Source organism: Balaenoptera ricei, chromosome 21 (assembly GCF_028023285.1).
Source record: "Balaenoptera ricei isolate mBalRic1 chromosome 21, mBalRic1.hap2, whole genome shotgun sequence".
NCBI lineage: Eukaryota > Metazoa > Chordata > Mammalia > Artiodactyla > Balaenopteridae > Balaenoptera > Balaenoptera ricei.
Window position 1 is genome coordinate 35,122,794 of NC_082659.1, and position 14,528 is coordinate 35,137,321.

General features: G+C 50.7%; 1 protein-coding gene across 10 annotated transcripts in view; it reads left to right on the forward strand.

The window, feature by feature from the left end:
* The window catches only part of SH2D4A (SH2 domain containing 4A), a 72,741-nt gene that overhangs the window by 8,396 nt on the left and 49,817 nt on the right, over nt 1–14,528 (forward strand). For 7 of the 10 annotated variants that reach the window (XM_059909226.1, XM_059909234.1, XM_059909228.1 and 4 more), the window contains 2 exons: nt 12,593–12,752; nt 14,027–14,198. In XM_059909226.1, coding sequence (XP_059765209.1) covers nt 12,593–12,752; nt 14,027–14,198 — 332 coding nt within the window. Of the gene's footprint in view, nt 1–7,872; nt 8,048–10,493; nt 10,628–11,421; nt 11,718–12,592; nt 12,753–14,026; nt 14,199–14,528 lie in introns of those variants that run through there. The other 3 variants (XM_059909225.1, XM_059909233.1, XM_059909232.1) reach the window with 3 other exon arrangements.

Sequence of the window (14,528 nt, forward strand, 5' to 3'; positions counted from 1 at the left end):
CGTCGAGGAGGAACACGTGCTGCGGGCTCGACAAGCAGCAGCTGGGGCCTCGTGCGGCCTGGGGAGCCCCAGCCATGACAACACGGCCTTGACTCTCTGTGGCGTGATCACCAAAGACAGAGCAAGATGAGACACAGAGGAGACCTGTCTTTATAGGGGAAGTGGAGAAAGACTCTCAGACCTTTTCCTTTTCTCTAGTCAAAGAGGAACCACTTTGGTGCAAAACGTATTCTTCCAAGTGTTAAATTTAAGGGAGTAATGAACTTTTGTTGTGAAAAACTGATAGAACTAGTCTCATAGCACTGTGGTCAGAAAAGATGCTTGATATGTTTTCAGTTTTCTTAAATTTACCGAGACTTGTTTTGTGGCTTAGCACAAGATCTATCCTGCAAACCATTCCCTGAGCACTTGCAAAGAATGTGTATTCTGCTGCTTTTGGATGGGAAGCCCTCTATATGTTCATTAAGCCTATTTGGTCTAATGTGTCATTTAAGGCCCGTGTTTCCTTATTGATTTTCTGTCTGGATGATCTGTCCATTGCTGTAAGGGGTGTGTTAAAGTCCTGTACTATTATTGTATTACTGTCAATTTCTCCTTTGTCTGTTAATATTTGCCTCATATTTTGAGATGCTCATATGTTGGGTGCATATACAACTGTAACAATGTTACAATTGTTATATTTTCTTCCTGGATTGATCCCTTGCTCATTATGTAGTGTCCTTCTTTGTCTCTTATAACAGTCTTTATTTTAAAGTCTATTGTATCTGATATAAATACTGCTACTCTGGCTTTTTTTTTTTTTTTTTTTGATTTCCATTGACATGGAATACCTTTTTCCATCCCCTCACTTTCAGTCTGTATATGTCTCTAGATCTGAAGTGAGTCTCTTGTAGGCAGCATATATACGGGTCTTGTTTCTACATCCATTCAGCTGGCCTACATCTTTTGGTTGGAGCATTTAGTCCATCATTTACAGTTAAGGTAATTATCAATATGTGTGTTCTTATTGCCATTTTGTTAATGTTTTGGATTCTTTTTTTTAGGTCTTCCCCCCCCCCTTCTTCTTTTGTTCTCTTCTCATGATTTGATGACTGTCTTTGTGTTATGTTTGGATTCTTTTTTCTTTTTTGTGTGTATATCTATTATAGGTTTTTGGTTTGCTATTACCAGGAGGCTTTTGTATAGCAGCCTATATATATATACATGATTGTTTTAAGTTGCTGATCTCTTAATTTCAAATGCATTTTAAAAACCCTGCTTGTGTACTTTCCTATTACTATTTTTGATATCATATTTTACATCTAATTGTTTTGTGTACCCCTTAACTGGTTATTGTGGATATAGATGATTTTACTACTTTTGTCTTTTAACCTTGCTAGCTTTGTGTGTGGATGATCTCCTACCTTTACTGTATGTTTGCCTTTTCCATTTTGTAATTTTCTTGTTTCTAGTTGTGGCCTTTTTCACCTAGAGGAGTTCCTTTAACATTTGTTGTAAAACTGCTTTCGTGGTGCTGAATTCTTTTAGCTCTTGTTTGTCTGTAAAGCTTTTGATATCTCCATCGAATCTGAATGAGAGCTTTGCTGGGTAGAGTATTCTTGGTTGTAGGTTTTTCCATTTCATCACTTTAAATATATCGTGCCACTCCCTTCTGACCTGCAGAGAAATCAGCTGATAGCCTTATGGGGCTTCCCTTGTATGTTATTTGTTGCTTTTGCATTGCTGCTTTTAATATTCTCTCTTTATCTTTAATTTTTGTCATTTTAATTACAGTGTGTCCTGGTATGTTCCTCTTTGGGTTCGTCCTGTATGGGACTCTCTGTGCTTCCTGGACTTGGGTGACTATTTCCTTTCCCAGGTTAGGGAAGTTTTCAGTTATTATGTCTTCAAATATTTTCTCAGGCTCTTTCCCTCTCTCTTCTCCTTCTGGGCCCCTATAATGAGAATATTAGTGCATTTGATGTTGTCCTAGAGGTCTCTTAAACTGTCCTCATTTCTTTTCATTCTTTTTTCTTTTTTCCTGTTCAGCAGCAGTGATTTCTGCTACTCTGTCTTCCAGCTCACTGATCCATTCTTCTGTATCATTGACTCTACTATTGATTCCTTCTAGAGTATTTTTCATTTCAGTTATTGTATTCTTCTCTGTTTGGTTGTTCTTTATATTTTCTAACTCTTTTGTTAAACATTTAAACTCCTTGCTCTGTGCATCCAGTCTCCTCCAGAGATCTTTGATCGTCTTTACGAGCACTACCCTGAACTCTTTCTTGGGTAGATTGCCTATCTCCACTTCACTTAGTTCTTCTTCTGGGGTTTTATCTTGTTCCTTCATCTGGAACATGTTCCTCTGCTGCCTCATTTTGTCTAAGTTGTTATTTGTATTTTTATGTATGTGGTAGGTTAGTTATGTTTCTCGGCCTTGGAGGAGTGGCCTTCTGTAGGAGATGTCCTATGTGTCCCCAGCAGTGCACTCCCCCCTTGTCACTCAAGCTATAGGCTCTAGGGGTGCCCCCTAAGAGGACTGTGTCGGCCCTTCTGTCGTAGGGGCTGAGTATGCGGGCCATCTTGGAGGCTTGGTTGGTCCCCAGCCTGGTTGGTTCTCAGGCCCTGCCTTGTGTGGATGCTGCTGGCTGCTGTGTAGATGGATCTGGTCATGAGGTGACTGCTTGAGGAATCCTAGGGGGCCCTGGGGCTAGTGCTGGCTCACTGGTGAGTGGAGTCAGGGTACCAAAGACTCCAGGGATGTTGCGCACCCACTGGCAGGTGAACGTAGGTCCTGCGGCTAGTGCTGGATTGCTGGCAGGCAGAGCCACGTCCTGGAGTCTGGCTGCAGGGCCCAGGGATCCCAGAACTCATTTCAAATCATTGGTGGTGGGGGAGCCAGTTGCTGGCACAGTTGGGTCTGGGGTCTGGGGTGTCCTGAAGCTTTTGCTGGCCTGCTAGTGGGCAGGGCCAGGTCCCAACTTGTCCCACGGTAGGGTCTGGTGAGCTGTGGGTGGGCTGGATCTGCAGGCTGTGGGATCGTAGTCTTGTTGCTTCTGGTGTCTGCCTCCTGACCAGTGAGTCTGGTCTAGAGACTAGTGCCAGCTGCCTGGAGTGAAGGGTCAGTGCCTGCCCACTGGTGTGTGGAGTTAGGTCTTGGCCCGCTGGTGGGCAGGGCCAAGTCTAGAGGTGTGTCTAGAGTCAGCTGTGGGCTCAGGAAGTCTTTAGGCAGCCTGCTAATGGGTGGGGCTATGTCCCCATCCAGTTGGTTGTTTGGCCTGAGGCATCCCAGCAGTGCTGCCTACAGGCTGTTGGGTGGGACCAGATCTTGCCGCTCATGAGCCAAGATGGCAGCCACCAACAGCAATGTTCTCGCAATAGAATGTTCCCAAATATGTCTGCCACCAGTATTTATGGGCCCAGGGTGATCCGTAGCCACCCCCGCCTCTCTGGGAGACTCTCCAAGACCAACACGTAGGTCTGGCCCAGGCTTTTATCAAATTACTGCTTTTTGCCCTGGGTCCTGGTGCGTGTGAGATTTTGTGTGTGCCCTTTAAGAGTGAATTCTCTCTTTTCCCCACTCCTGTGGGGCTCCCAAAATTAAGCCCTGCTGGCCTTTAAAGGTCAAATGCTCTGGGGGTCATCTTCCTCGTGTAGGAACTCTGGGCTGGCAGGCTGACGGGGGCTCAGCACGCTCACTCCTGTGGGAGAACCTCTGCAGTACAATTATTCTCCAGCCTGTGGGTCACCCACCTGGAGTACGTGTCTCGTTGTGGCTCCTTCTTTATGTCTTTAGTTGTAGAAGATCTTTTCTTGAAGGTTCTGGTCTTTTTCATCGATGGTTCTGCAGACAGTTGTGATGTTGGTGTGCTCGTGAGAGGGGGTGAGCTCAGGGTCTTTCTATTCCATCATCTTGGGCAAACTCCTCTTTTGATTTTTTTTTTTTTTTTAAGAATTTCACTTATTTATTTATTTATTTATTTATTTTTGGCTGTGTTGGGTCTTTGTTTCTGTGCGAGGGCTTTCTCTAGTTGCGGCGAGCAGGGGCCACTCTTCATCGCGGTGCACGGGCCTCTCACTATCGCGGCCTCTCTTGTTGTGGAACAGAGGCTCCAGACGCGCCGGCTCAGAGGTTGTGGCTCACGGGCCTAGTTGCTCCGTGGCATGTGGGGTCTTCCCAGACCAGGGCGCGAACCCGTGTCCCCTGCATTGGCAGGCAGATTCTCAACCACTGCGCCACCAGGGAACCCCCATCCTCTTTTGATTTTTTAATTGGGCTACTAGAAAATATATAATTACAGGCGGAGCGCCCATTGGACAGCACTGCTCTAGACGGTAAACATGGCACCAGCCGGCACTGATTGAGCTGACGGCATGTCAGACCCTGACCTCTGTGCTTAAATATATCATCTCATTAAATAATCACAGCCAAGCCTGGAGCTGAGTTACTGTTCACCTTTTACAGGTGGGGAAACTGAGGCTGGGGGACCTTAATAACTTGCCCAGGGCAGCAGCTAGTAAGTGACCCTGAGTCTGACTCTCCCGGAGCCAATGCTGTTGACAGACATACCACCCGTTCAGCTCACCTGGAGCTTTGTAACAGTTCCTGTTGTCTGCAGGTGCCCTGCTTGCGTCTGAACATGTGCTTGCATCGGCGTCCTGCCGTGGAGCATTTATTCTGTAAGATTCTCTCTGGTAACACACACAAAGGAGGCTGCGTAGCAGTGGCCCTCTCTCCAGCCGGCAGAAGCCTCACGCAGGAGGCTGGGCTCTGGGCGCCGTGTGTGGTGCCCGAGAGGCTCCACGTGTGCCCCTGAAACAGCCTCGGGCTTGTGAAATTTCATTTGTGGATTTTCAGGCAAGTTCCTTTATGCAAAACCTTCCCTTTTTCATGAAATGATGATAAAGGCTTGCTTTGTGCCACCTGCCGTGTCTACTTCCTCCCCTCCCTTCATTCCTGACCCAGCACGGTGACCTCTGCTGCTAGAGTCAGTTCTTACCTCAGTCGATTCCTCAGCTGCGTCTGACCCTGTGAGTTGCCTCTCAGAGTCTCTTGTTGGTGTCGTGGTCACTTGCTGTCTCCATGACTGCTTGTTTGTCGTCTCTGCCTGACCCTGAATACCCATGTTCCCCAGGGGAGTCTCACTTTACACCGGTGGTTGGTAACCTTGAGGTGGGATTGAGGGGCCCATAGACTCCATGGAAAACTTATGAAAAGCTTGGACCAGGAAAACGCACACAGAGGACGTTTCGTGTAGAGTTTCCCAATGTTCACAGACTCCCTGAGGGTACATTCACAGACTCAGAGACTAGGTTAAGGTTAGGGTCTCTGTATTCTCTCCCTGGGGCATCTCTTCTGCTCCTTATGCCAGACTCTCACACCCGTATTTCAAAGCCAGACCTTTCACCTGAGCTTTGGTTTCCATGTCAGTTACCCCATGAGCATCTCCGCTCAGAAGACCCTTAGGCCCTGCAAACTTGATGCAAAACCGAGTTCATCAGCATCACCCCGGTTCTCCCCACCCCCAGGCCTGGTCCTGCCTCTCAATCTCCACCATGATCTGTGGCCCTGAGTCACCAAAGCCAGAAACCCGGGAGTCCCCTGGTTACTCCTGACCTCACTGCACCCCATCTGCTCCGTCCCAGGGAGGTTTTCCCCACCAACCTGCTTGTCTGTTAGTGTGTGCCAGCCAGAAGCCTTGTATTTATGTTGTTTCATTTAATCCTCACAAGAATCCAGGGAGGTGAACGTTGCCCCGCTTATTCTTACAAGTAAGGAAACAAACTTGGAGAAAGTAACTTTTGTGGGTCACCGGTGGAGTCAGGGTTTGAACCCAGGTCCAGATCTACTCCAAGTCTGTTCTGAGCCACTGGTCCCGGCCCTGTCTGTGCCACTCACTCTGGGCCGGATAGTGTAACGGACTCGGTGTCTTATGCGTTGAGCACCAGATGCAGATGCTCACTGGCTGCCCTCCCCTTTCACCTCCACGAGCTGTGGACTCAGCGGGCCTCCCTTCTGGCTCACCTTCTCACTTGTCTGTGCCACCACCTGCTTCCCTGGACCATGGCGCCATGCACATTCTCCAACTTCCTTCCTGTCCTTTGGTCTCTATAGTAAGCATAAACATTTTTGAAGTTTTAAAAGATGGTCCTGTGTTAGTAGCTGCAGGATTATTACCCAGGTTAACTTCAGGAAGTGCCTGTAGGACTGGGCCTTGTTCTTCGCTAAATGCACATGAGGCTGGAGCTGTCCAGCTCTGCGGGGCCGAGAGGGCACATGACAGTGACCCCACACCCAGCTTGCTCAGCAGAGCCCCTGTACGTTGTTCATTTCCTGCCATTCCTGTTGGTGGGTTTCCTTTTTTGCTCTCAAAAGTATTTCCGTTTGGACAATGCGTCAGAGGTGCCTCTAAGCACAGGTTTTACCACCTCACAGCTGAGTTTTCAATTCTGGTTCCAGTTTCACCACCTCTATGATCTTGGGCAAGTTACCCTCCCTAAGCCTCAGTCTCCTTGTGGTCAAGTAGGGTTAGTAACAGCCTCGGTGATGCTCTAAGTATTTCAAGGCAGACCTGGCACGGTCATCAGTCAGAAGGGACGTGGCCATGGCACCCGAGTCCCGGAGGCCCCACCGGCCAGGCATTCATTCACCCTTTGGTTTCTGGGTTGGAGGTGGGTGACCTAGAGGCGAGGCCAGAGTGGTGGGAGAGTCCTGGGATGTTGTGAGTTCAGGGAGCATACGGACACATCAGCCTGGGGTTGGTAGGAGCCCTGCTTCCGTCAGCCCTGGTGTAGTTCATGTGTGATGCGTTAGGGGCCCTGGTTCTGTTGCTCTTCTGGCTTCTGTTCTCCAAGTCCATGGTCTTCTCTCAGTGGGGGTAGAGCATGCGATTCTCCCTTTCTCCATCCCGCTCCCTCTCACGCGCACCTGCTACTGTGCTCGTCCCTCCAAGTCGATCAGTCGGAGTGGAGACCAGGTGCTGACTCTGAGGCGAAGTCATAGCCCCAGGGGTCGCGTTGACCTCAGTGGAGGAGACGACCCCGCTGACACCTCCGGGCGCCGCCTCCTGCCTCCTGCGGGCCCGACACGTGGTGCATGAGCGGCATCCCCCTCCCCCGTCAGAGCGGAATGGGCCTGGCCATGGCCTTGCCAAGGACGTGCGTGACCCGTCACTGTTTTTGTGTGACATTCTACAGCACTGCCTCTTGGGTCCCTAAGAGCAAACTTGAGAGCACTGCAGCATAGAAACATGAGTCGAAGACTGGGAAACAAGCTCATGATTCAATGGAGGCGCTGTAACAGGTCCCTCTCTCACTGTCCTCTGAGTTGAAGTCAACAGGAGGCCCAGGACGCCTGGAGAGCATCAAGTCAGGACGAGTTGCAGTGCCTGCCCTGTTAACACCCCTGATGCTTGTACCTTTACCTTAAGGAGGCACACTGGGGACTGGACGTGGCTCTGTGCAGCCAGGTTTCAACTCTAAGCAGCCGAGCTTTCCTCTCTCCTCAAAAGCACCCTCTTTCCCTGCTCTCTCCTGTCCCTGTGTCCCCATCCCCGGCCTGGTCCCTGGCGTCCGTACTCCTTCCCCTCCCAGCAACCCAGTGGAAGCGCCCACGTTCCCCGGAGCTCCTGGGCTGCTCTGTCCTGCCCACGGGCGCAGCGGGTCGTGGCAGGAGCTCAGTGATGCCCGCTGAGCCCCGCCGCGCCCTCTTTGCTCCTCCCCCAGTAACGTGTACCCAGTCCTTTGTGTCCCCGCGCAGCCTGCCGCGTCTGTCTGAAGCGACCGTCTCTGAGGCCGGAACCTCTCCTCTCCTGGAGGCAAGGCGTCCTCCCCACTCTCCTCCAGCTATTTAGGAGTCAGGATTCCCTCTCCCTCTTTTTCCTTTTGAATCAGGACTCTCCTTCCGCTGTCTTTTCTTCTGTGTCCTGACGAAGCACATGCTTTTCCGAGGGCCTCTCGTGGGTTTCATTCTCCGGGCCAGCGGCGTCCACAATGGCATCTGTAAAGTAATCCCCACATTCACCCTGCGCGTCCCGACCTCACTCTGAACTTCAATTCCACGTTTCAGGTATGTGCTCAACCTTGCCACGTGGGTTTCTAGTAAAACTGAAAATAGTTTATTCCTCGTTTCCCAAAACGTTCACTACCTAACTCCTCAAACACATGTATTTTCTTGACGTCCCTGTTTATCACCCCACGTCCTCAAACCTTCGGCCTCATCTTTGAGTCCTTCCTTGCCTCGGCCGCCCAGACGCCATCGCCCCATTGGAGGCCGTCTTCCCCTCGCGCAGGCCCGGCCGGCCTCACCCCCCTTCTCTCCACCCTTTGTCTCCTGCAGCATCATTGTACACCCGCTGCACACCGCCTGGTCCAGGTCCTCCCTGCGTGCGGACACGCTGCAGGGCTTCCTGGTCCTGGCACCACCTGCACGGAGACTGTCCTGGGCTCTTTTTATAATTGAAGTCGAGGTGATTTACAATACTGTGTTAGTTTCAGGTGTACAGCATAGGGTTTGGTTTTGGGGTTTTTTGGCAGATTAGATTTGATTATAGATTATTATAAGATATTGAATATAATTATACAGTAGGTATAATTATACAGTACAATAATTATACAGTGCTATACGGTAGGTCCTTGTTTATCTATTTTATGTACCTGTTATGTAGTTTGTATCTGTTAATCCCATACTCCTGATTTATCCCTCCCCACGTCCCTCTCCCCTTTGGTAACCATAAGTTTGTTTTCTATGTCTTTGAGTCTGTTTCTGTTTTATATATGGATTCACTTGTATTATTTTTAGATTCCACATATAAGCAATATTATATAGTATTTGTCTTTCTTTGTGTAACTTACTTCGTTTAGTATAATATTCTCTAGGTCCATCCATGTTGCTGCAAATGGCAATATTTCTTTCTTTTTTATGGCTGAGTAATATTCCAGCATGTGTGTGTGTGTGTGTGTGTGTATATCACATCTTCTTAAGCCATTCATCTGTTGATGGACACTTGGGTTGTTTCCATGTCTTGGCTATTTTAAATCATGCTGCTATGAACATTGGGGTGCATGTATCTTTTTGAATTAGAGTTTTCTCCAGATATATGCCCAGGAGTGGGATTGCTGGATCATATGGTAGCTCCATTTTTAGTTTTTTAAGGAACCTCCATACTGTTCTCCATAGTAGATGCACAAATTTACATTCCCACCAACAGTGTAAGAGGGTTCCCTTTTCTCCACACCCTCTTTAGCATTTATTATTTGTGGACTTTTTGATGATGGCCATCCTGACTGGTGTGAGGTGATAGCTCATTGTGGTTGATTTGCATTTCTCTAATAGTTAGCGAAGTTGAGCATCTTTTCATGTGCCTGTTGACCATCTGTATGTCTTCTTTAGAAAAAGTCTGTTTAGGTTTTCTGCTCCTTTTTTGATTGGATTGTTTCTTTTTTTGATATTGAGTTCTATGAGCTGTCTGTATATTTTGAATATTAACCCCTTGTTGTTTGCATCATTTGCAAATGTTTTCTCCCATTCCATAGGTTGTTTTTTCATTTTGTTGATGGTTTCCTTTACTGTGCAAAAGCTTAAATGTTTGGTTAGGTCCCATTTGTTTATTTTTTGCTTTTATTTCTTTTGCCTTGGGAGACTGACCTAAGAAAACATTGGTACGATTTATGTCAGAGGAGGTTTTGCCTATGTTCTCTTCTAGGAGTTTTATGGTGACATGTCTTACAGGTGTGGACTCTTGGTTGGTCACTCAGACCAAGAACATGGAGCTAATGCTTTTTGAGCACTTGTCATGTGACAGGCCTGTGAGTTCAGACTCATTACCTCTGTTTTTTCAAAGAGGGAACTCCGGCTCAGAGAAACATTGTGATGTATACGTGGTCACGTAAAGAGTTGGTAGAAGCACTGGGATTCTAGTACCACTTTCTGGCTTTATGCAACACAGGGCCGAAATTTAAACCCTTCAGCCTGGTGTCTGGGGCCTGTGCCAGGCGGCCACCTGCTCCCCCTGCGTGATCCTCAGCCCACGGCCAGGTGGCTTCTAAAGCCTGTCAGCTCTGGCGGAGACCCTTGTTCCCCGTGGCCCCGTGTTGATTCCCTTCTCTGATCTTGGTCATGCTGTTTCTTGTGTCCAGCACCAAACCCACCCCTGTTCTCTGTCCAGATTCCATATCCATCCTCCCAAACTGAACACAAAGAACGTCTTATTTCTTCCCTGTCCTTCCGAAGCATCCTCCGTCCTCTGAATCCTCAATGGACTTAAATCTCTCGTGGTTACGGTGTATTCCCCCGGCCCTCCACACATCCCGCAGCACTTCAACACCCCTCCCCAGTTACTGCTACTTTTCTAGGTAACTAGCTGGTCAGCACCTGCCTCCCCCAGCTAGAAGGAGGGACTGGTCTGTCTTGTTTGTAAGTGTTCACGCGTGTCTACCTCAGGGCCTGGCACAGAGCAGATACGCAGTGAAGTTCATTAAGTCAGTGACCTACCACCCTGCTCTTTCTCTCCCAGGCTCTGGGTGACCTGCAGGAGGATGTTTCACCCCGCATCTCCGCAGCACCCAGCTCTGCATCCTGCCAGCGTTAAGAACGCAGCAGGATTTTGTGGAAGGAGCTACACAGACGCCCTGCTAGCCCCCCGTCTTGGTACGAAGCAGAGGGCACCAAGCCGACGCTCACTTTACTGGAATGACTCCCCCTTCCTTGGTTCAGGGAGCTGTGTGGGCCCCCTGGAGGACCCCAGTGTCTTCAGAGCAGAGACCCCTGTCAGGGCCGCTAAATCTGACACGTCCTGTCTAATTCCCTTTCTTCCTGCCCCAAAGCCTCTGCCTCTTTACCTTCACCTCCCCTCCTTTAGAGGCGTCAGCACTCTGTCCTCTGCTTTGCTGCCCCTCCCTTTCCTTTCTAAGGCCCTCCTGTGTTCACAGGGTCTCTGGGATTTCGGTCCCCCCAGAGCAGGGCCCTCCCCCCGAGAGTCATGCTCCCGCCCATCCCCCGCCACGCCCACTGTGTCGGGGGGACACGGCTCGGGGGAAGCGTGTGTCGCTGTCCTGAGCAGGGCTGTGGGGACCTCTGGTCCCCTCCTGTGTCCCCTGGCTCTTGGCCTCTCTCCTCTGCGGCCACCTTCCTCCTGCTGCCAAAACTGTCGGTTAGACGGTTACTTAGGTGAAGGTTGAGAGGTGGGCATAGTGAAAATATTCTTAGCTGCCCTAGAGAGGTAATAAAGGGGGTCTGTGAGGTCTGCCAGCTTTCCACGGTTAATGAACCAGTGGGCATTTCCTCAAAAGAGCCAGAGCTGGCTGGGCCTCCCCCGGCCCCCCAGCCCCCAGGGCTCACCTGGGATTGACCCTCCCTCACACCTGCTCCACCTGTGAGCACAGAACGTTTGGCTCCTGTTGTGGTGAAGACTGTGACCCTGTCCCCCCAAATATCCTCTTCAGAGCACAGTCCCCAGAACACCTCTGTGGTCCTGAGGAAGGTAGAAGGCGCCCAAAGAAAGAGCAAGCCTGGCCCCGAGCAGCTGCTTTTTTAATGTGTCCTGAGGCAACAGCAGGACATGAGTCCACAGCACGTTGGACAGAGATGCTTTCATTGGAAACCGTCCTCTACCTCCTGTGACATGGCCACGGCCCGGCCTGCATGCCAGCAGCTGCCCGTGTCACACACTCAACACCACTGGCTAGTGTGGGTCCTCAGGCCCAGGCATCTTGACCAGCCGTGGACCATGATAGCCCTGGTGAGTCCCCTCTGGGGCCTTCAGGTTTAGGACTGCCCACCCCCTCTCCTGGGAATGGTCCACCGTCCCAGGTTTCAGGGAACATGACCTGTGTGGCCGCATCTGAGGAGCAGGAACTAGAGAGAATGTAACACAACCCCTGCTGGGAGCAGGCGTAAACACGGTTACTCAAGTAGCTTCCCCGCGTCTCACACTTCGGGCGTGTCATCTCTCACGGGCTGGCCCGAGTCTCTGAGCTGGCACGTCCGTCTGTCAACAGCACAGAGGGACGGTGGCGCCAGCCTCTCCTGAGAGTCCGTCATGTGTCATGTGTCGTGCGTCAGACACCTGGGGACCTGCCTGCACGGCTGTCGCCGCCTCCCCACAGCCATCCTCCTGAGTAGATGTTAGTATTCCCATTTTGCAGATAGGGAAATTGAGGCTTAGGGAGATTAAATAATTTGTCCAAGTCACACAGCTAAGTGGCAGGGCTAGGATTTAGACTAAAGCCGGTCTGACTCTCAAGTGTTGCCTTGTACTCAGCAATGAAACCTAGAAATGCAGTGGACACCCCAAGCCCTGGAGCAGCCGGGTTACAGGGAGATTCTTAGGCTGTGGATGTTCTGGTGTCTGATGCTGCTTTGTTACCCTAAAGATAATGCAGACAATGCCTGCTTTCTTCCCATCTCGCGTCTTCACTTAGAAAAGGGGCACCACATTCATCAGATTTTCAAACAAACGTACTGCAGCCCACTGCCACCGCCCTGGGAATGCTTCTCATTCTGAGCAGGTTGGACGGGCTTTGCCTCATCTGACTTTTAAATACTTTAATGATGGAAAACATCCTAACCCATGGCTGAAGATACATGTTCATCCAAATTCTGTTTTGCCTGCAGACAACGGCAAATCGGTTCATTGGAAGCTGGGAGCCGACGAGGAAGTCTGGGTGTGGGTGATGGGTGAGCACCACCTCGATAAACCCTACGACGCGCTCTGTGATGAGATCCTCGCCCAGGGGGCACGGCTGAAGCCGGAGCAGGAGGTGCGGGAGCTCAGGTATGAACCCGCAGGGCCGTGAGGGACTGGCCAGGCGCCACACAACGGGGCCGCGAGCCCCCTCGCTCTCAGACCCTGTGGGGGGCTGGGTGGGACCTGAGGGTGCACGGTGACTCCCAGTTTCTGGAAAGTTCCTTCAGGCTTCTGGCAACTCCCTTCATTTTCACAGCGCCACCATGTCGGCTGTTTCGCTTTCCCACTTGGGCCTGGAGGTGGTTCCCTAGTGACCCCGGGCTTCCCTAGCCTCGCGCTGGAACAGTGCAGCTGTCGGGGGGGGGGGACCCTCGGGCTTCAGGCTCCGGGGGCCCCGGAGGAAGCGGGCCCGAGGGTGCTTGTCTGTGCTGGGTGCTGGGAGCTCAGGGACGGACCAGGAGCTTGCGGTCCAGGAGGAGAAACAGGCAGACACACAGGCTATGGTGTGCACTGTGACTAAGGCCAGGCAGAGGGTTCCCCGAGCCCATCATCCTGATTCACAGCGGTGAACCTTGAAAGGTAAGTAGTTTTCCAGCTACAGAAGGTCAGGCAGGACAATGCAGGCAGAGGGGTCATCAAGACCGCTCGATGGAGCATGTATGGCGCTTTGGGTGATGGTGAGTCCTTCTGCCTGTTTGGGGCGCACAGGGGTGAGGGGGGCCGTGCTCTGAAGTGCCTGGAAGGCCAGGGTTAGGAGTTTGGACCTTATTCTGTGACAGTGAGGAGGTGGTGAATGAGGAAGCGACATAATCAACTGCAGAGACAGGAAGGTAACTTGGGTGGGAGCAGTAAGGCAGGGGATGGGTCCCCTGTGCTGGGTGCCAGGGTGGCCTCTGCGAAGTGTTGGCAGCCCCGTGCGAGCGGGGAAATAGGAACAGACACGTGGGCCTCTCTTCCGTGCCGCAGTCCTGTGACTTCACAACCGTAAGTGGGCACACGGAGAGAAAGGGACTCTTTGCTGCTGATGACACGAGGGCCGTGTGCTCTGGCTGTTCAGCTTCTGAACCAGGAGCCGGGCAGACCTGGGCTCCAGTCCTGGCTGCTGCGTGGCCTTGGATGAGTGATACCATTATTTTGAGCCTCTTACAGCAAAGCAAGGATAACAGCGCCTTCCTCGCAGGGTTGTTATGAGGATTAAGTTAATGTCTTTAAATACCTAGCAAAGGGCTCAGCCTACCATCAGCGCTCAGTAAATGGTACCCATTACTGGTTTCCACGTAATTTGAATGCAGACCTCTACTTTGGTAAAGCTGTCTTTGTTGAAGACTGTTTTTGATAATTCCACATTTGTTTCTCTTCAGAAAAACTCAGTCCAGAGAATTCACCAGGAGCTTGAAACCAAAGTCACACTCCTCCGATGTGCAGGCACCAGGTGACCGGGAGCCTCGGAGCGTATGTGAGAAGGCGGCAGAAGAGGGGGGACACGGGCGCGGCCGTGGGCCAGCTTCACCCCTCGAAGAGGAGAAAACGCCCGTGAGTCTTTCCTGTCTGTAAATGTGCGGAATTTCATAATGGGGGAGATGAAGGTATTGGGGCCACTGAGCGTCAGGATCCTAAACTGGCTTTTCTGGGAAAAACCCCTCCCAGCTTGAAGGCCCTGCTGTTATTCCTTGTTGGGAGATTCGGGGGTTTGGCTCACCTGCTTTTTCACAAACAATATAAGGCACCCTTTTCCACGGGAGAAGGTGTGAGGAAAGAACTCTAGATATAAAATTGTGCATTTTAAGACATTTCCGGGGTTATTTTTCCGTGTTATGTGCCTTCTATAATGGCTCGGCAGACTCGTTCTTGAAGGGCCAGATG